General features: G+C 39.7%; 1 protein-coding gene across 5 annotated transcripts in view; it reads left to right on the top strand.

Annotated features, from left to right (window-relative positions):
- MAST2 (microtubule associated serine/threonine kinase 2) overlaps positions 1-21,433 on the top strand; it is a 161,275-nt gene that overhangs the window by 119,221 nt on the left and 20,621 nt on the right. For all 5 annotated transcript variants that reach the window (XM_040705378.2, XM_046944860.1, XM_046944861.1 and 2 more), the window contains 11 exons: positions 1,053-1,207; positions 2,397-2,462; positions 7,826-7,901; positions 9,384-9,593; positions 13,750-13,851; positions 14,835-14,967; positions 17,045-17,106; positions 17,753-17,838; positions 18,988-19,196; positions 19,889-20,027; positions 20,449-20,581. In XM_040705378.2, coding sequence (XP_040561312.1) covers positions 1,053-1,207; positions 2,397-2,462; positions 7,826-7,901; positions 9,384-9,593; positions 13,750-13,851; positions 14,835-14,967; positions 17,045-17,106; positions 17,753-17,838; positions 18,988-19,196; positions 19,889-20,027; positions 20,449-20,581 — 1,371 coding nt within the window. The remainder of the gene's footprint in view (positions 1-1,052; positions 1,208-2,396; positions 2,463-7,825; positions 7,902-9,383; positions 9,594-13,749; positions 13,852-14,834; positions 14,968-17,044; positions 17,107-17,752; positions 17,839-18,987; positions 19,197-19,888; positions 20,028-20,448; positions 20,582-21,433) is intronic.

A 21,433-nucleotide genomic window follows, 5' to 3' on the forward strand; every position in this document is an offset into this window, starting at 1 on the left:
TGGAGAGAGGACCACAGTAGCAAAAGGAGAAAATCTTCCAGCAGAAAAGTGTGCACAATTAAATTTAATCAGAGCAGTAAAGAGTCTTAGAACTTAGTTTAGTATGAAGTTTTTCATAAGTCCCACTGGTGTTACTCAGTGCTGCTCTGGCACTTCGGAGGTTCTTGTAATTTGTCCTCATGTAATATATTTCCTTATTTTTGTAAATGGAAAGGACGTTGAAAAAGATCACACAAGAAGTGCAGCCCTTAGCTGCCTACAGCTTTTTTCCCTGGAACATCCAACATTTGATGGTATCAACACTTTTTTTCTGAGTTGGAGTTTATTCAGGTTCAAGAATTAAATCTGTTTCGCATCTGTCCTTATCACAAGATATGTCATATAAATTTATTAACTTATTTAAACACAAATGAACTGCTTTACTGTTTATAACAGGAAACTATTAATCTTACAGCTCTGCAAAGTCAGCTACTTCCATTTTATTATTTCCTACTTGGCTAGAAAGGAAGTGTGATGGGTAAAGAAAGGGAGAAATTAAATGGAGATTATGGAGAAGTAAAATACAGACTACTTAATGTAGCAATTTCCAAGGAGAGCCAGTGAGCAGTGAAAACCCTCGCGTCTACACAGCTCCATAGCATTCTGCATGCCGGTGAAACTCCTGAGCTAAGAGAGCATGAGGGAAAAGGAAAGTTGCTCACCACTCCAGGAACCTCCTTGTCCTTTCCAGGGTAGCACTGGTGTTAACATGCATTCCTTTCTGTCTCCTAATGGTAATTACCTTCACGATCAGATGTAATGGTTCCAGAATCGTATGTATTCCTTTCCTAGCCTGTTCCCAAAGTTGTCCTGGTCTCACCAGCTCTGTCGTTGTACAGAAGGTTTGGCTTAGCCTACTGAGAATGTTAAAAAGAGGCACCTGGTCTGATAAGTAGCTTTCTTTTCCGCTGGAGTGTGCAGTGTCTGGCAGAATCCGTTCCTCTTCCATTCATTAGCTGACCCCTATGCATGCGTTTAGTGCATTTCTTTTCTGTATTTTTTTCTGTACTCAGTCATCATGCTCATCTCAGGAGAAGCTGCACCAGCTGCCCTTTCAGCCCACGGCAGACGAACTTCATTTCCTGACAAAGCATTTCAGCACTGAGAGCATCACTGATGAGGAAGGGCGTCACTCTCCAGCCCTGCGGCCTCGATCACGCAGTCTCAGGTGAGCTCAGGTGGTGGTTATTGGGTTTTTAAGATGTTGGGCACAGGTATTGGATTTATGTGTGTGTTTTCAGTTCTAGGAACAGTAAGAGAAAGCTGTTTTTTTTTGTTGTTGTTGTTGCATGGTTTTGAAATTAATGAGCTTATACCCCACCTCGCCTAATCAGAAAATAATTGTTATTATTATTTGTCTTAACGTTTGACACTGAAGATTTGAGTTTTGACACTTTGCGTAGTCTGCTTTTGTATCTCCATCGTAAATAAGAAAATGCGATCCAAAAGCATCGCAGAGTGACCCTACAGGATATAGATTTCCTTTAGTGAAGTTTCTTCCCAGATTTTTGCTGCAGTCATATAGGGAAGCCATTACAGTCACCGTTAATAACTTTTCCAGCAGAGCTTCTAAAGTGGAATGAAAACTAGAGTAGATGAAGTCAAAACCTTAAATAGAATTGCACCCACGAGCAATTTTATAATAGCACAGAAAACTGCATTAGCAGTTGGGTAATTTTTACTGTTGCTTCAGAAAATCAGTTCTTCAGGAGATAGCTATCCAGGGGTTGTTTCCTTCTGCAGTTGACTTTTTTTTTTCCATACTTAAAAATAGAAGCAACTAAGACTTAATCTCTCAAAGAATTATAGAATGATAGAAGTTGGAAAGGACTTCTGGAGGTCCTCTTGTCCAAACCTCTGCTCGAGCAGATTGCCTCGGGACCATGTCCAGACAGGTCTTGAATTTTCCACAGACTCTCTGGGCAGTCTTTCTTGCAGTTCTCTAACAGTCATTTGAAAGAATAAAAAAACAAATTCACCAACATTTTATATCATGGCAAAAACTTTGAGTTTTGCTATGAATTTACTGCTGGACCAAATGAATGAAGGTTGAGAGACACAGACCTTCTACAGAGTCTGCATAACCTTTTATTATGAAACAAAAAGGATTCATGCAAGCAGGGGATGAAGAGGTGAAATCTCCCTTATACTACTCATCTGAGGTATCAGTGGCAATATCAGATACTATCAGAGGCAATACTGAATCAGTGTGCCCCAGCTCAGGACCTCAACTGAATTTTGTAGTAGAAGGAAGTGAAATAGGTGAAGTCAACAAGAGAATGTGTGGTGAATATCATGTCATGACAGAAGGGACACTTCATGATTATTTGTAATTATTTGTGTGTTCTAAACTACAGTGCAGGCTGCATGATAATTGCATACGGAACTGCTAAGTGTAGTTACTCAGTTATCTACAAGAGCTGGTAAGTCCTGTAGGTAGCAGCACACTTAGTCTGTACCAAATGCCATGTAGTAAGAGAGTAGTGATGTGATTTGTACTAAATTGTTTGAGTCTCTTTGAATGATAGTCCTACTCCAGTCCTGTTGCTGTCAGTCTTAACACCGGCTATCGCTGCCCAGTGTAGCTGTAGCAATACTAATTCTTTGTAGATAGGACAGCTACTGTAGGTAGACAACTCATCACTAAAGTAATTATTGTCCTTTCTAACACAGACATACCACTGTCAGCATCAAGAAGCATAAAACACTATTCCTGATGCCAGAAAGATGTAAATAAAATAAAGAGCCAAATTATGTTTTTTTCTTGTTAATATGAATTATCAGTTTGCTGGGAATTTGGTCTCTGTAAGCCCATTTAAAAGCTGAGTTATATCATAGGTTTATCATTTGTAACAAGACTAGATTAATCCAGTATGTCATGACTGTGTGCTTAATACTCATTTCTTAAATACCTTCTCTAGCTCTCTGGTTTTCAGTGTGATAATAGCCAGCCTTATTGGTATTCCAAAGCTTAGAGTGAAGCAACATATTTTTTTTTAAACTTACTGTTTCTGATTTGTTTTTCACTTTGCTTATTGCTAGCGCTGTTAAGCTGTGTGACTCTAAAGCACCCTTACTGCTAACAAACATCCCTCCTGGCCCTCGCTCCTCAAGAAAATTGCTCCAATTGTTTGTATTGATGTATCAGTGTTTGTAGGAGTTAGCACTCTGTTTGGCAGGGGGTAGCACGTCCTTGTAAACAACAAGTGTTGACATATGTGAAGACCAGACCCTATGCAGTGCACAGCTTGCTTATTTGTTTGCCCACACAAGAATTAGCTCACTTGCTGAGAGGACATTTTTACTTAATTAAAAAATTAAAAAATAAAATCTGAGCAGTTACTGTGTTGAAAGTCAGGCAGGAATTCCCTAAGAATGTAATATTTTAAAAGGTACTTAATGGTTCTGTTTGATCAGCTTTAATGAAAAGCTGATGAACAAAATACATCAGATGGGTTCCTTAAGAGGCAGTCATATCTTTGTAATTTAGAAGATGGCCTGATGTTTATGACTGTTAGCTAACATCTGGTCAGAACACCTTTCATGACTTCGATATGCAGGGGAAGGAGGTGGCCTGACACTGCAGTGGGGTTCAAAAGAGTGGTTTGTAGAGCTGGTCACTGAGGGCAGGTGTTCTCCCATCTGTCTGTAAGAGATTCAGACTCACCTGTTAAATTAAAGGCTATATATTCATGTGATGCACCCATTTCCTTGCTCACGTGTGCCTTTAGTAGAAGACCATATGTCCTTATTGCCCAGAGAGGTACTTCTTAACTACCATCTCTCAACTGTTTTGTTTTTATGTAATGTGACCTTCAAATCCTTCAAGCTACTGATTATACAGAGCTGCCTGGGCTGCATTCACTTCTCTTGCAATGGTCCTGGGCTTTACCCAAAGTAGATCTTCTCTTCCAGGAGTAAACGCACTGAAAGCAGGAATTCTCATGCTAAACTTGGGCTATTGCCCTCCATCTTTCCCTGGTTTTCTTCACTTGTTATCCTTCAGCTGACAAGTGGGAGGCGCTGGAGATAACAGTAGGGCTAACTAGCAGTGGCTTCTTCAAGAGCTGCCATTGTGCATGAGCTCTGCACACCAATCTGCCCAGCTTTCTTGATCTCTTTCCATACTTTGGGAAGAGACTGTCTAGGTAAAAAGCATTGAAGATTGCAGCAGTGAATCTTGATATTGCTTAAGTAGATGAGATCATCCTCAGTCAAGCATGCTGCTTCATCAGTTTGCTGAGCAGTGCTGCTTTAATGCAGTCCTCCAATGTGACTTTCCATGTGCTAGTCCCTGCCACTAAGAATGTACAGAGGTAATTCTTACAAAATGCTGGTTATCAGAAGAAGCTGATGAGAAAAAGCATCCAGGATGGGACCAAAGATTAGGTAATGCACACCAGCGGCCCACGTAGTCCAATTTTATCTCAAAAAATTGATCCTGCTCTGCCAGGCTTGGTTTTGTTTTAGTCACTGGCTTGTCCAGAAACAGGACTAGGCCCAAGGTGTGATTGCTGTGATCTGTGTGTAGTGCTGGATCTGGTGTTTCTGCTTTACCTTCTCTTTATCTGAGGGAGCATTCTGACACCCAGTACTGATGTGATTTCTACGAGGCCAAGTATTTAGATAATGAATTTTTGGGGAGGAGGAAGGCCAGCACTCTGCTCACCTTCAGCAGGGCACGTATGGTTTGTACTTTATGCAACTTTAGCTCGATAGTTTTAAAATTCCTTATTTTCCGTGTCTGGAAATGACACAGAGCGTTTAATTTCTCTGCATTTTTCTAATTACAGCTGTCAAAGAGAAAAAATGCAGATTCATAAACAGCTCGGTTATATGTAGTCACTGTTCAGCTAAATTTCTGTGAGGTTAAGTTTATGAATATGCTACTCCTTGAAATAGCTGTCTGTGAGCTATTTTCACTTTCCAGTGCCAGATAAAGAGACCTGAGTTGTGACAAGCTAAAAACCTTTGTGGGAGAAAGATGTCGCTGAAAGTCTACAACATCATTTCATGGAGTGGAGGGAAGGGGAAGAAGAGAGCAGTTTTTCATTCTGCTGTTAAGCTTAAGGGGACAGGTATTATTCTTCTAATGTCTGCTCTGCTGAGATGAAAAACTCCCTGACAATAATCATTTCTTTGACCTGCCCATCTGCACCAGGAAGAGAGAAGCAGCCTGCTTTTTGTCTTGAGATGTTATGCACGTGCACAGTATATGTCCTGTTTTACAGAAAATAATCTGTTCCTTTGTAAGGCTTGAAATGTTAGGCTGTTTTTGTACTGCGTATGAAATCTTGTGTGTGCTATATAGATGTGCAGAGCTTTTGCATTTGAAAAGCTGTCATGCCTGCACAATGTATCAGAACTCCTTTTTTTCCTTAAGAATTCTCTGCCATTCTCCCATGGTAGCGTTCATCACCTGCCTGGTCCTGGCTTCTTTTTCTCCTGGTTCTATCTCCACGGTGCTGTAGAGTAGCCAGCAGTGCTGGCAGCCAGCCTTGGTCAGTCACTTACCCATAGAGTCATTTCTGTGGCTTCCTAGGCTCAAGCTCAACATGGGGCAGTGTATAGATATACCGCAGTGTTGCTGTAGTCAGCTAGGCATTTAATTTGACACGTTATATTGGGAGAATTTCATTTAGAATGAGAGTTTGAACCTTCATCCTGGCTTTTGTCCTCAGTTGCTTGAGTGTTCTCCATTCCAGGTGCTCTAGTGGGGAAAATGGGTGGTAGGTGGATGGTTGGACTGATTGATCTCAGAGGTCTCTTCCAACCTTGCTGATTCTATGATTTTATGAAGAAGTTGTATTAATTAGCTGCCAAAAATGAGAGAAATCTGCCAGTGCCCAAGGAAGCTAAGGAGGTCTGAGTGTTTGCTTTGTGCCAATCAGCAGACCCCTTGTGCAAAGAAAGTAAGAATTACTTCATTATAGATTTGTAAGAAAACATCTCCATAGTCCCCCTTACCATTGTGACTGCTCTTAAGGAAATACTACAACTGCTGGCAAGAAGCATGATGTCCACAGAGCACTTAAATTCCTATATTCATATGAATAAAATGTCTTGAAAGCAAAAGCAAAAAAAAAAAAAGTCACATTGTATTTGAGCTGTAGGACAGCAAATAGTTAAGCATGCACAGATTTTAGTAGTACTGCTTCAGCGCTGAGATGGCGTATGTACGTGCCTACATATTTCTGTAGTATCAAAGGGTTTATATGTCCTTGTAATGTATACCTCACTCAAATCACACCGAAACAGTTCATTACATAAAAATAAATTCTTCCTTAAGTATGTGCACCAAAACGTTTTGCTCCAGATGAACTTCCAGGAGACAAGGGTGTGTTTCTGCTGGTGTGTTTGAGCTTAGAGAAAGAATAAATGTATTTGGCCAGATGTGTGGGGAAATTTGCTTCCAAATAAGATATACATATAAAAATACTTTTTAAAAGCTCTTACCCTTGTGTTTATGTTGCATATTCTCTATGAATGTAAATGCAGGCTTCTTTAGAAAGACAATGTTTCTTTATAAAAAACAGCTATCTACCAAGCTAAGACATACGTTCTCTTAAAAGCATATATTAACGAAAACGTTTTTTTACTTGGCATGAGTAACCACTGAGCACCCAGATCAGATTTTCTCCTGTAGCATATGTGTTCAGTGAGATATTTAGGCCAAACTGCATTTTCTCAAGCTGAGGAATGAAACTTAATGAACCCAAGGCACAACGTAATTCATGGAATTCCAGCGCCGGGCATGAAACGAGATTGGTATTGCTATGTGCTGTGAATTTTCTCTGAATTGTAAATATCTATTCCCAAAAGAATGTTTTTCCTCTAAATAGGTTAGCAGCAAGGTAGGAACTGTAATGCATTCAGAATTTAGAATGCATTTATTCCATTTAGAGAGATTCATCTTTCACATGTTTAAAATGTTTGAACTGATGCAAATAGTATTGTTGTTGGGTTTTTTTTACGTAGAGAGAACATGTTTAGCAACAGGCATTACTCTTAACATCGTGAGGACAGTAGTCATGGAGAATGCCAAATAATGGAAGCCTTCTCTCGTCCCGATTGCTAAAGCAACGTCACCAGGAAAACGAGGCGCTGCAGGCGATCCCATGGCTGGGGATTATCTGCATTACCTCACTCGGCTGCCCTCAGCGGTGGGATGAGTCAGAGCATTGCGCACCGTCACACGTGATGAAATGAGATGCAACTGTTCTTTAAAAAGCACCCAAACAGTCGTATAAATACAGTCGGGCAAGATTTACCGTCCTTTTTTTGGTGTGCCTTGGGAGTTGCTTGTTAACCTATGCATACATGCATATGCATCTGTTGTGTAATGTGCCTCAAGGGAGTGCAGTTTTCATATAAGCATTCTGTTCCTATTGCTGTGGTATATATTTATATATGTATGTGTATATATATATATATATATATATATATATATGAGATTTAGCTGAATAGCGCCGTTCGTGCATCCCTGCTGCAGCAGACAAAGGACAGCAAAGGCATCTCAGGGTCCTTTTGAACTTCCCTCTATGCTTCCTGGCACTGCAGACTGGAGATAACAGGGACTTCTGTGCAGCCCTGTTGCCATTGCCACAGAGGGCAATAGAGACCACAGGCAGTGGCAGATGTACCTGTAACGTGTGTCCCACTCTGTCCATGCCCGTGTGTTAGGGCTTGTGTTCACTGCAAGGAGCTGGCTGTCTGCCCCCTGCAGACAGGGTGAGCGATGTTTGTGATGCCTGTAAATGGTGATGTACTTTCTTTTCTCCTCTAGCCCGGGTCGCTCCCCGATTTCCTTTGACAGTGAAATAATAATGATGAACCATGTGTACAAAGAAAGGTTTCCAAAGGTAAGGAATCACTTTTTGAATAATGCAGTCTATGAACTTGTGACAAAGCTGAGTTAATTTGTAATACTGTGACATTCCCTTGTCTTACCTCTAATTTCTAAGCAGTGAAGTTTGGAAGCCGCTTTCTCTAAATTTCTGTATTAATTCTGCAGTGGAAAAAAAATAGATAAAATATATTCAGATGGAAAAGTATGAAAGGCTTTGTGTATTTATGTATGTATTTTGTATTTACTGAATTTCTCATTTTTTTATTGGCATGATAAATGAGCATGGGAATGAGAATGGCCATGCTGTGGCTACTCAATCCATTTCACTTGTTGTTTGAGGCCAGCATCTCCATATATTATCATAGAATCATTTGAGTTGGAAGGAACCCCTAAGGGCCATCCAGTCCAACTCCAATGAACAGGACACATACAGATCCATCAGATGCTCAGAGCCCCAACCAGCCTGACCCTGAATGTCTGCAAGGACAGGGCATCCACCAGCCCTCTGGGCAAACTAACCCTCATCTTCTGCTTTGAACCCTTCTGCTTTGAATTCTGACTCATAGCAAGGCTGGAAGAAGGATGCTTTGCTTACTTCTGTATGTACTTTAAACAAGTTATTTTGGACAGTAATTTAAAAATACTTGGAGTAACGTTCTCCCAGTATTCTCTGTATAATAACATTTAGTTTGCTTTATACCAATCCAAACTTTTTTGGTCTTGGTAGGCTTTACATTTACATACTGGAAATGCATGTTTTCTTTTAAAGTCATTCCAAATTACACTAGAGATTTTGACAAAAGCAAAGTTTGCCAGTGGGGCCTTTGGTACCAGAGAAGCAATGAAGTTAAACTTGAGTTTTCAGAAAAGCAAATTATTTCAGTACTGAAGTGATGGCAATGAAAATAAAACGGAGGTTTTTTTGCTTATTTCTTTTAAAGCTGAATATTGAAATCCATGGAATCAAGTTTTAAGAGTTAACATCTCACTGAAATGAGTGCAGACATTCATCTATCCCAGAGCTGTCAATATGACCATTCCCTTTCTGCTTTACCAATAGTAAAAATAGATGTTGCTCTGGTGACAGAATATCGAGGCCTACAGTGAAAGAAATGCTGTCTGTCTGTTGCTTGGGGCAATGATTTTCAGATTTCATGGTCTTGTCTACAATTTCTGAGAGCTGCCTTGTATCTCACAGCCTTATTCTGGAGACCAGGGAGGAATGCAGCCTCAGAAGCAGGATATTTTGATAGTCATTTCCATTTTCAAATACCATGTCCCGATTAAATTTTGTTGTTTGTTCTTGTGAGTGCAGCTTTTGCCTATGGAATAATATTTTTATTCAAAGCAAAACACCATCATTGTATTTTGGACGATTTTTTAAGCCTGGTGTGTTTTGGGATTGAGGATGTGACTTTAGAACCCTACTTGTTTACGTTTAGATTTTGGGATAGTCAAATTTTAAGAATAATTCCTGTTTATTCCGTACTCTTAGGCCACAGCGCAGATGGAAGAGCGGCTGGCGGAGTTTATTGCCTCCAATGCTCCAGAGAACGTGCTGCAATTAGCAGATGGGGTCCTCAGTTTCATCCACCATCAAGTTATTGAACTGGCCAGAGACTGCCTAGATAAATCACGTGAAGGTCTCATTACTTCTCGCTACTTCTATGAGCTGCAGGAAAACTTGGAGAAACTTCTTCAGGATGTAAGTGCTCTTGAGAAGTAGAATACTTTATGGTGATGGAAGCTGTAGACAATAAGGCAGAGCTTTGATTTCAGGAGAGGGGAAGGGCGGTGGGTAGGGGTGTCAGGAGACCTGGGGCATTCCAAAGTGCTGTTGATAGACCATGGGCGGATTTAAGCAAGTCACTTCACTTGTGTACATCTTTGTACAAAGGCTAAATATGCATATGAGTAAGTCAAAGGCAGTCTTCACTATTTATGAAAATTGGGTTCATCCAGATGAAGGAAATTACTGAACTTTTCTTTCATGTACTTCAAGACTCTGAATGACTTATTAATTACAATAGTGCCTTCAAGGAGTGAAAACACCACAGTTTGTAGTGTTGCTATAAATTTTTCATAAAAGATTTTCTTGAGCTGAACTTAATCCAGTTGTGGGTTATTTTTTTACTACTTCGATGTGTTTTGTGGTGTTCAAAGCATTTGAAAATACACAAGGGGGCACAATTTTAATGCGTGCTCAATATGCTTCAGCTACTCATTAAAATTGCTCTTTTCCTTTAAAATAAATTCCAAGAGATTTTTTGAAGTTAATATTATGCTGTAGCTGTTGTGAGGAGTCAGTGCTATTACTTATTGCCGGGTTTGGACCTCTGTTTGGGAACATCTTCCTAATTCTCTGCTTTGATTTAAGGAGATAGCAAGCTGCAAGTACAGGATTTGCAAAAATCACAGACTCAGATATTGACTGTCACTGGGAGACCTAGAATCAGTTGTACGCTATAGAAATAAGACCAAGTAGAATCTCAAACAACAAAAAAAAAACAACCCAAAAAGTCCTACACTTGGTGGTATGGTCTGTGCAGTAGGACATATAGTTTTATGGTATATTTTTATAAAATGTGAAAGATTGGGAAGGTGACTGCTTGATCAGTAAGGAAATGAGTAGTGGTAACTCAGGAACTATCAGGAAGACTCACAAATTTTCATACGATTTTACTGTGAAATTCACACAGTAATTTCCAGCCACAGAAAAAACACTCAATTTAATAGGCTGCAGGTTGAGGCGACTTTATGTTGTGAAAATGTATCTGTAAAACAGTAATTGGATATGTAAATAATGAACTGTTTAAATATACCAAACCAGAAAGCTTTTAAAGTTTTTAGATCTTGGCTTTTGTAATAGAATGCCAACAAATCTCATTAGCTATGGCAAATGAGATACTTTCTCGTTTGGAGCGTGAAATATTGTCTTTCAGTCATTGCTGTTGCTTATTGCATCACTGAAACCATCCTGAAGTAAAAAATGAAATCAAATAGATTTTCTTTATTTTGAGAAACATGAACTTGGATGCTATGCTTTACATTTAAAATAGTTATTGAAAAATAACAGAAAGAATGTATGAAAAAGAACAGGACGTCTGATTATTTATGTATTGTGTTGAAGAAACGTTCAGATGATGTACGAAGGGACCTAGTTTAGTGGGGAAGTGTTGGTGGTAGGTGGACAGTTGGACTGGATGATCTTGGAGGGTTTTTCCAACCTTACTGATTGTATGATTCCATTACTGGGGGGGGGTTGGCTGAGAGGGTGAAATAGGGGCTCAGGTTCCTTCGATGAAAAAGGGTGGTAGGAGTTGTTTTCTTGGTTGAAGTGCCTCAATGCCAAAGAACAAGGAACACTACCCAAAAGTTCCGTGGCTTTATCTAGGCTCAGCCACTGGGAGGAGGGAATGAAGGACTGCAGGTATTTCTGTGCATTCAACAAAAGAAAACGAGGAAGGTATTGGTATTACACTATGTTCAGTGATACTGCACATTGGAAAATTGATACTGTGATTGGAATTGCTTTCTTAATATGAGCCTAAGTGTAAATTTATTGTTTCTTGGCACTGCAGGTCTATTGTTTTGCTTTCCATCTGTATATTAGCTCAATTACAGCATTGTGACTTGCATATCCCAGTTACTGGTCCTGTGAAACCCCAGGGGAGGACAGTGATTTTAATTTCATGCCCCAGTGGCTACAGTTAGTGACGGATGGGTCTTTCAGATAAGGGAATCGGTTTGTAAATTACCCCTCGCTTCCTCCTGTACACGTGTCACTGGCAATGTGTGCAGGAATGGCATCAGCGTCTCCCACAGCCCCTGAGCTCCTCTCCCCTCCCCTCAAGAGGTGGTGGGGGGGGACCCTGAAATGACACTGCCAACCATCAGACAAGCGTGTCGTCATTGGGAGCTGCTAATGAGGTGTCCCGCATCACACCAAGACACATGGAGGCAGCAGCGCTATATAACCCTGCCTGCTTTGGGGACGCTGCTGGGACAGCTGCTAAACAAGACATCTGTAGGGATGTCTGAGCTGTCCTGGGGGAGAAGGAAGCAAGAAGAGGCAGTGCTGCTGCGGATCTTGGACGAGCAGCGCTGTGCAGAGATGATGGCTGAGTGGCTGTTCCAAGTTGTGCTTCATTTTTGTCATCCTCTGCTCTGTTGTGTTGTTGTTTTTTTCCTTTTGCTTTTCTTTCTCATTTGGCAGTCATGGTCTGGCTTCTCATTTTCATCACAGACACCTGATTACATTAGTTACGTTTTTAAATTATTTTGCCTAAGCTGGGAAGATGAGAAAGAGAGAAAACAAAAGGACTTGATTAAAAAGAATAAGTTTGCTTCAGCACCATAAACAGATGCCATAAAAAATATATATATTTTTTCATAATATGTAGGGGGAGGGAAGGATTTCCAATTGCATGTCTCATGTTTCATATAATACAAAGTTGTTGATGTTTTATTTATTCATTGCAAAGCAGCTCACCCCTGGTGATCTGGAGTGGCTTTTCAGCTATGAAAGCATTAATTTCTTTATAGAATTCTTATTGTAACTTACGAGTTTGGATATTGCATTAAGGGGCGCTGAGTGAATACTAAGCACCTTCATTTTGATTATTTTCTGTTTTATAATTAGAAACTATTGTTCTTTAAAAATCTCAATTTATTTCAATGCTTTCAAAATATTTTTTTTATAAGACTCTTATTACCAGGAAGCATCTCCGATGCTGTTTTCAGATGATGAACTAGCAATTAAGTGGTTTTTCTAGCTATGAATTTCTACCTCCCTGTGTTTTATTGTTCTTCCAGGTGATTTCATGTGTGTTTTGATTTCTTAGCCATATATGTCTTTTTCTTAGGTGGTGTTAATGAGCAATGCTAAACAAACCTTCTCGTTTCTTGCTGCGCGTTGATAAAATATCATTCCTATAAGCAACTACTGGCTCATAGCCAGCATAAGCACACTGGTTAAGTTCTGGACTTTGTATTTGTGGGTGTGCTAAAGCCTATTTTTTGACCTTGCAAAGAAAATGCTATACTTTATTTCAGAGGTTTTTTCATGTCATTGGAACCATCTTTTATCACCCTACAATGAAATATTCTTTAGTTGTGCTTCCGGACTCCCTGTGTAATTGTGGTGGTTTTTAGCAAAAGAGGAGTTAATTGGGGGCAGATGGGTATTGGTGGGCAAATTTGGCTTTGCTTTCTACTTTACCCATTTTAATGCATTTATTGTTATAAAAAGGCATCTCCTTCCTTCACCTTGAAACTAAACACGGAGTTTATACTCAAGTCCAGCAAATTAAAAGGAGAGGACAAGAGTAAATTCTCTGAATTAGGTTTTTCTGTACATTCTTTGTTGGTGTGCTTCGTACACCAGAGCATGCAGTGCAGTGCTGAAGTTGTTAGGCAGGATTTATGAAATGGAACTGAGAGAAAATAAAGTTCAGGTTTTTCGTGATGATGAACAGAAGTAGTCTGAATTCCAGCTGAATGCACAGCCTGAAAATAGGTGTAGCTGTTGGTCATCGTCTAGATTTCAGCATTGTGTGCAAGGTAAAATTGAAAAAATCAGTAATCCTGTTTTCATTAAAAAAGAAAAAGACCACATCATATCAAATATAACTTATAGGTGATATAATGCAAGTAGAGCCTTTGAAATAGCTCTTGCATGATAAAAAGAGTCAGTTGGAATGGGAAAGCTATATGTAACTTGGCATCCTTGAGTGAGCTGAGATCATTGCCTGGCCTGACTCCGTCATGACTTTGCTGCCGAATTACAGCAGCTGAGCTTTGACATATATAAATAAAGAGTTCTCTGCTAGGACTATAATGCAATGTGTTGCACTCTACAGGCCCACGAGCGATCCGAAAGCTCTGAGGTTGCCTTTGTTACCCAACTGGTGAAGAAGCTGATGATCATCATAGCGCGACCAGCTCGGCTGCTGGAGTGCCTGGTGAGTCTGGGCCTTGGGAAAGCACACCTGAGGAGATAAGGAACACAAGAGAAGGCTTTAAATTCTCATGGAAGTTAAATCAGTTTTCCTTTTTTTTTTTTTTTGTAATTAAAAGAATTAATAAATATTAACTCTTTTGCATTAATATAGAAGTGTCTTCCAATGAGTTTACATTTTACTAAAAATTTTTGAAAGAATCTTGCTTATTGCTGGCAAATGATGAGGTTTGTAGGGCAGAATTACAGTAATTTTGTGATCTTGCAGCAGTGCTCTTGCACCCAAATGTTGTTTTATATTTCCAACTGTATCTATTGACGCAATAAAAGAGATGACAGCTGCTTACAATCTTTGCTTTCCTTAGAAATCAAGTATACCAAACCTGAGCTGATAGGATTATCCACCCCCTACCCTGTAACAGTATTTCTGTACAGAGGGTGAAATATTCTCTGCTGGTAGATTAATAATTTTATTAACAATTCTATTAGTGATTTATAATATTGGAACTGTTAAAAAATGAGGTGAGTGGGCGTGTGGTTTGATTAGAAGTGATATTTGAAAGCAGGAGAGCTTCATATTGGCTTATCGTACCTGTCAGAGAGGGCAGAATACACTTCAGCCCTCTTTAGATTTCTCAGTAGGACATCTCAATAGCAAAAGTAGGCCGTAGGTCCAGGTTAATGCTTACATTATAATGACCATATTATCTGATAGTTTGGTTTTTGTTCATAAAGGTTCCTGCTGTCCTTGTCATGTTTTGCATGGCAGATGTACAGCTAGCAGACTATAGATATGCACTGTTTTTGCAGAGTAGGAAGAAACACATTGTCTTGCTTGCGGAGCCCAGAATTAGCTTTGGGTGTTTCTGAGGAATGCAGATAATTCAACCCACTCTCTCTCTCTCTCTCTCTCCTGTATGGCAATCTTGTAATTGTAAAGCTGAATCATGTGCCCCTCTGTCTGTCTGTCTCACCACCTTGCTTTAGGAGTTTGATCCTGAAGAGTTCTACCACTTGTTAGAAGCAGCAGAAGGCCATGCCAAGGAAGGACAAGGAATTAAGTGCGACATTCCTCGTTACATTATCAGCCAGCTGGGACTTACCAGGGATCCCCTGGAGGGTGAGAGCTCCGGTTCTGTACTCACCACACTACTGAGAGGATAACCTGATCTTCAGACACCAACTCTTGGTCATCACAAGCTCAAGGAGCCTTTTTTTTATTAGTTTAGTTTCTAGGCCATTTTTCCTTATTTTCACGTGTGCTGTCAAATTCCAGACTGTCCTTTCCATCCCCACATCTCAGAGGAGTATTGCTGGGTTAAGGACCACGCATCAGAAGTGACAGTTCTTTACTTATGGTGTTAATAATGTCTCCCTATATTATAGCTTTAAAAAAATGATAGAAAATGGCTTTATGATTTAACTGTTTTCTCTGGGCTGTTGGGCAGTAAAAGCAAATTTATTATTTCTGTTCTGCCACGGCTGGAGTGCTAGTGAGTTGCATTCAGTCATCCCATTTGTTGTCCTCTCTGGGAGAAGTTGTGGCTTTCCATGAGAAGCCAGGACTAGTGCAGATTTTTGAGTGGAGATGTCTGTGTTTCTACATCTTAAATAGCAGTTAAACCGAAAAGACTAAATTATATCCAACACGTTGTGTCATCAGAGTAGGAGGAAGAGTGCCTCGTTGCATTGTCTGATAACTGAATACTTCATGTGAGAACAGCAGCAATATTGATGCATGATTCAGTGAAGAGTTGATATATTCTGAATTTTCTAAAGTAGATCTGTTATAAACGTAATGTCAGTTAATTGGGAGTTCTCTTGGATATAAAAGTTTCTATTTCTGTTCCCAAAAGATATTTTCCCAGACAGTTTATGATAATTAACATGAATGTATATTCAGAGCAAGTCTAGTTTGCGATGGTGATGATTTATTTCACTCTTTCCAGCTTTTAGAAATGTTGGATGTTGCACTTCAACATTTCATACATTTTTAAGGAGTCATAAAAATCTGCTTCTTACCTGTTACCCCCAAGTCTGATCAGGTCTGTGAGACTGCCGTGCTTTTCGGGCCCTGCATGAGTAATGTTTTAGAAGAAAGTAACAGCTTTTCTGCGAGGTCCCAGAATTGCAAACAGTAACGTGAATACCTTGTAAATGTAGAGAGCCCCAGAAGATCCTGACTTTGGAATTTGTGAGTTAATATTTCTGTCTGGCACTTTGCTAACCGACCCTCTCCTATGACAAGTTTTACGAGCACGCATGGCTTGCTCAGCAACAATAGAAAGTGTGACAGAGACTGGAGATTGCTGCAGAATATTTCAACGATTGAACCATACTTTTTGTTTCCTCAAGAGAGCATAATTTTAGCATAAATTAGTAGTCTGGATAGGTCTAGTTTAACTTGTACAGTGTTTACCCGAATGACAGTGACAGGTTGACTTCAAGTGAAGAGCTCTTCGGGAAAATTTATACCAAAGATTGCTAAATGCAATTTAATAGCATTTGTTGAAATCTGACATTAAAGGGAAATTTTCTTTGATCCCTGTCATGGGAGAGAACCTTTCCATCACTAATTCCCCTTACTAAAGTCAAATTTTCTTTAGAAACGTGTGGAGATGTCAAGGTGCCTTATTTCCTTTCTGTAAGGAGGGCACCCAGAAATGTCAGTGATGTCTGTTCAGAGACCAGCAGTTAATGTAGGATTTGGTTCTGCAAAGTTTATAGCATCTCCTAAGACAGCTGAGTTGCCTCAACTAACTGCATTTCTCACAGTTAGCTGCTACTCAGCGTTTTGCAGATTCAGACACATTTCATGGAGAGAGGTTATACGAAATGTAATTCTTTTTCTTTTCTGGAGTACAGAGGTGCCACGGGGCACCATGCATGGAATAGATTTTACATTACCTAGCCAGCAGTTTCCCCTAACTTGCATTTGTTACTTTTTTAGAAACTATCTAGAATAAGTGATGCTGAGATTAGGACAATTAATTATATTCACCTCTATATAGAAGATTGCCTACAGTTTACGGATGTTAAAGGTTAGCAGTGTATAATTGGGGTGACTTTTTATGGAGTGGGGAAGTGTGTCCTTCATAATCTACAAGCACCCATTGAAATCCTGTTTGTCTTGTACAAACAAAGAGAATAGTGTTTGATTGAGATCATTAGGAGTAATCTCTCCTCTTTCTTTTCAGAAATGGCCCAGCTGAATAGCTATGACAGCCCAGACACTCCTGAGACAGATGATTCAGTCGAGGTAAAGCAGTAATACACTCAATACTGTCTGGCGCTCTTTTTTTTCTCTGCAAAGAGGTAGTCTGCAATAAAGAATTAATGATAATGCAAGGTAATTTTAATTAAAAGAAGAAAAAAGTGCTGACATTCAAAAGTGCACGTTAAAACTGAAGTGTACGCTTACAAAAACGTGAAAATCTCAGTAGTGTGGGGGTGAAATCATTAAAGATGCAAACAGGCATTAGCATCAGTTTGTTGATGTTTCTTCAAGTTGCTCATAAGAATCATTTGGAGAAGCTTTATTTGCATTTGTAAAACATGATGAGAATTGAAGAGAGATGACATTGGCACCAACTGGTGGAAAAAACTAGTTGTATAACTTATTGATTTTCAAACATCTGTAGTTTTTTAGTTTATTTGTATTTAAAATAAATAATACTGGGGAAAGGTCCAAGCCCTCTGATTTACCGTGCTGATGCTTGTGGGGAGAATCTGCAGGGCTGCTGGGAATACTGGCAGTTATCCCAAAGCTGAGGGCTCCTGAGCTTTAGAAATGGGTTGAGATTGGATGAATGATGCTTAAAGCAGAAATGGACAGAGAGAAGTGGCAAATAGAATGAAGTTGTTCCCGCACTCCTCATTTCCTTTTCTTTGTCTTCTTTCCCCAGAGCCGTGGAGCCACTGTCCAGTCAAAGAAAACTCCATCCGAGGAGGAGTTTGAAACTATTAAACTGATCAGTAATGGTGCTTATGGGTAAGGCTTTTTAGGCTTTGCTTTAGAAGAAAATACTGCTATCATTCTACCCAGCAAAGGATTATAGCAAAGCTGAGGAAGTGAATGGATTTTGTTGGGTCCAGAGTATAAATGAATTTTGCAGAGGTCTTGGGTTCCACACTGCTGATGTCTTCTGTGTTCTTGGTTGAGATGTGATTTCTTTTATGTGTTCAGGATTTTTTATCCTATATCCCCATGTCTGGAAGTGGTTCCCAACTATGACAGCCTTAACACTGTACTGAACTGATAGTTCACCCACCCCCTCAGTTTATTGTGGGATTTCCTAAACAATAGGGTTTTTGTGGTTTTTTTTTTTTTTAAGCCAGTTTCAAGACTCTGAGAAATTTATTTTGTACCCACTTCTTTACTGCTTATCAAGGCCCCCCTGCCTGAATTTCCTTCTGTGCTGAGTATTTAAGTCCTGTGATTTCTGTTTTGTGTGAAGGCTACCTGAGTGGGTGTGGGTAACATTTTGTAGTTGTAAATGTTACTAGTGACTCAATCAAACGGCACGTAAATTTGTAAAAAGTGGGGAGAGGTGTAGTTTTGCTGTTATTCATTCCTGTCTCCATGCTGGGTGTGTTTTATAGTCAACTGCTTGTGAGACAAAATACCATGTTAAATGTAATACACTCAAGAGAAAAGGAAGCAAGTACTGATTCAATCAGGCAGGGAAACTGGATGAAAATTTTATTTGCAAACTGTATTATTAATGTGCAGGAATCTAATGATCTGCAAATGATAGAAATGTGAGAGATACTGAAGGAAATCCCAGGTGACAATATTGCATCAAGTTAATTTTATGGAGTTTGGAAAGAAATCATGCTGATTTCATACATTTTTTGGACTTTTATTTTTTTTTATATTTTTTTTTTTTAGTGAAATGGTGACTATAGCACTGAAAAATATAAGCACTGATACTTAAATAAGTTCGTGATATTTGTGCCTGAAATATCTTTCTGGTTTTGGAAGGAAGCTCCTCCTTTTCTGGAGGGGACTGGCAATCAGATGAGATTTTATGGAATCACAGATAAGTCAGTCAGGATCCATGGAGTTACCATCCACTGTTTTTTTTTAAACAGTTCAATCAGAAAATGGAACTTTTCCTCTTGGTATGTGATTTTCTAGAGCGGTGTATTTGGTGCGCCACAAGACCACCCGTCAACGTTTTGCCATGAAGAAGATCAACAAACAGAACCTAATTTTGAGAAACCAGATCCAGCAGGCTTTTGTTGAGAGAGATATCTTGACGTTTGCTGAGAACCCCTTTGTAGTCAGCATGTTCTGCTCCTTTGAGACCAAGCGCCATCTGTGCATGGTTATGGAGTATGTGGAAGGTACGTTTGTCATGACCTACGAAGAGCAAAAGGCTCTTAGAATGTACATGTAGTGTGTATACAGTGTGTTTCATCATAAAGGATGCTGTTTCCATGTGATTTATAAGATAGGTGCTTTTGGATGTAATACTGATGAGCGCACTGCTCTAATTGCAGTAAATGGGAAGAATATCCTAGGTGTGTGCTGTTTGTTTCTTCATGTAGAGTGAGGTCAGTCAACCCTGCAGCTACAAGGGAGGTCATGATGCCCTTTTAGGGAAGAGTATATGGACTGCTTGGGTTGGAGAAGTGAGCCATCCTACCCCTAGTATAGTTTGGCATAAGGAGATACTCCGTTAGTGAAACCCAGTGACTAATCCAACATGATCGCAGTAGAGATGAGGAATTATAAAGCCACATGTAGAAAAGCTGTTGGAGTCAGAAGTCAGCATGAACTTTCCAGTCCTCACTGGAAAGAGATCCTCCTGCTCTCTTAGGGGATGGTATGGCTGAATCCATAACACTAGGATTTTTGTATTTATTTGAAGCTCAAGAGGGAGTTGAGAAACAATTTTGGATTCCGTATAACAAGGTTGAAAGAGACAGATGTTAGGAAACTCACCGTGGTTATCTAGTACTATAGTGCTGTAGCCATTCTTTTTTGTTGCTGACACTTGCCATTTCACTGTGCCATATTTGGAACTTACTTCTAGGAGGTGACTGTGCAACACTTCTCAAGAACATCGGTGCCCTTCCTGTTGATATGGCAAGGATGTATTTTGCTGAGACTGTTCTAGCGTTGGAGTACCTACACAATTATGGGATTGTTCACCGTGACCTAAAACCTGACAAGTAAGTCTTGGACTCTTCCAAAGCTTTAGGATGAGAGCCAGTTCTTCAGAGACTTTCTCCATGGGCAAGAGGACGTGGTGGCTAGAGACAGTAGAGATTTTTGATGACATCTAACATGTAGGAGGTTTTAGGGAGTCTCTTGCTACTGATGTGTAGAACCAAGCAGACACAGAGAGGGAATAGGAAGAACATCTTCAAATATTACCTTAGAGCTGTTGCTGCGCTGCTAAAATATGGCAGAATGAATTCTGCCTGCCTTAGCTGCTCCATGATGTTCTGTTTCATAGGAGGTTCATTTCATTCCAGGAATTTAAGAGAACACTGAGAACATGCTTAGCATTGCCTTGTGTTCTTATATTTTTAATTCATTTTGAGAAACAGTTAATTGAATGTTGGATTATTTTGCTTCTCTTTCTTCTAGTCTCCTGATAACTTCCATGGGTCACATTAAACTTACAGACTTTGGACTGTCTAAAATTGGGTTAATGAGTCTTACAACTAACCTTTATGAGGGACACATTGAAAAGGATACCAGGGAATTTCTGGACAAGCAGGTAAGCTTGAGCTTACTGTTTTTACAATGGAAGGAAAAGGTACAAGTCCTTTCTTCTACTTGTGCACAAATTTGTATTGTTTTTTGTTTCATCTTCTTGTTTTGAAGTGGTGTACTTCAGCTCTTAGTTCAGGACGTCAAAGGTGTGCCCTGGGCTGCAGTATGGGTCTCAACAGTTCTTTTAGGGATGTAATGCAGCTTTTGCTGGAAGGTTGTTTCATAGTCTCCCCCTTCTGGTACTTAGAAAGTTTGTGGCAAGTTCCTGTAGGTTCTTGTAATTTTGTCTGATGGCTTAATAATTGATTTTCATTGCCATGGTGTTTACTAGGGGTCTCTTTCCTCCTTAGCCTTCATTTTGCTAGGCTTAACCAGCCAAGTTCTTTTAGATAATGGGATAGGTTTTCCTTTGATTAATTAATAGCTCTTCCGTGCACCTGTTTCAGCTTGAATTGGTCTTTCCTGGCCACGTTTAACAGGAACTATATAGTATATTATGGATACAGCTTTCTGGTGCCATGTATAATGGGATTAAAAAATGCTTATCTCTTCTGAAAATACCGAGGATCACAGCAGAATTTTCTTGTTTTTCTGTGCCAATGGTTAATTCACAATCATCCTGTGGTAAACTAAGGGCACACATGGGACCATGTCTTCCTTTGCTTCTGAATCATGGTATTTTCTGTAGCAGGTGTTCTCTGGTCACTAGTTCATGGTCTTGCATTTTGTAGTATTATATTTTTTACAGCTGTTTTGCTACTGTTGTTGTTTTGAAGCCCAAGGCAGCCTAGTTCTTCCAGCATGAAGTCCTTAGCCGTTGTGCCAGCTGTACATCCCAAGTTTTAATGATGACGTT

The sequence above is a fragment of the Gallus gallus genome, chromosome 8 (genome assembly GCF_016699485.2).
Source record: "Gallus gallus isolate bGalGal1 chromosome 8, bGalGal1.mat.broiler.GRCg7b, whole genome shotgun sequence".
In the NCBI taxonomy this organism is placed as follows: domain Eukaryota; kingdom Metazoa; phylum Chordata; class Aves; order Galliformes; family Phasianidae; genus Gallus; species Gallus gallus.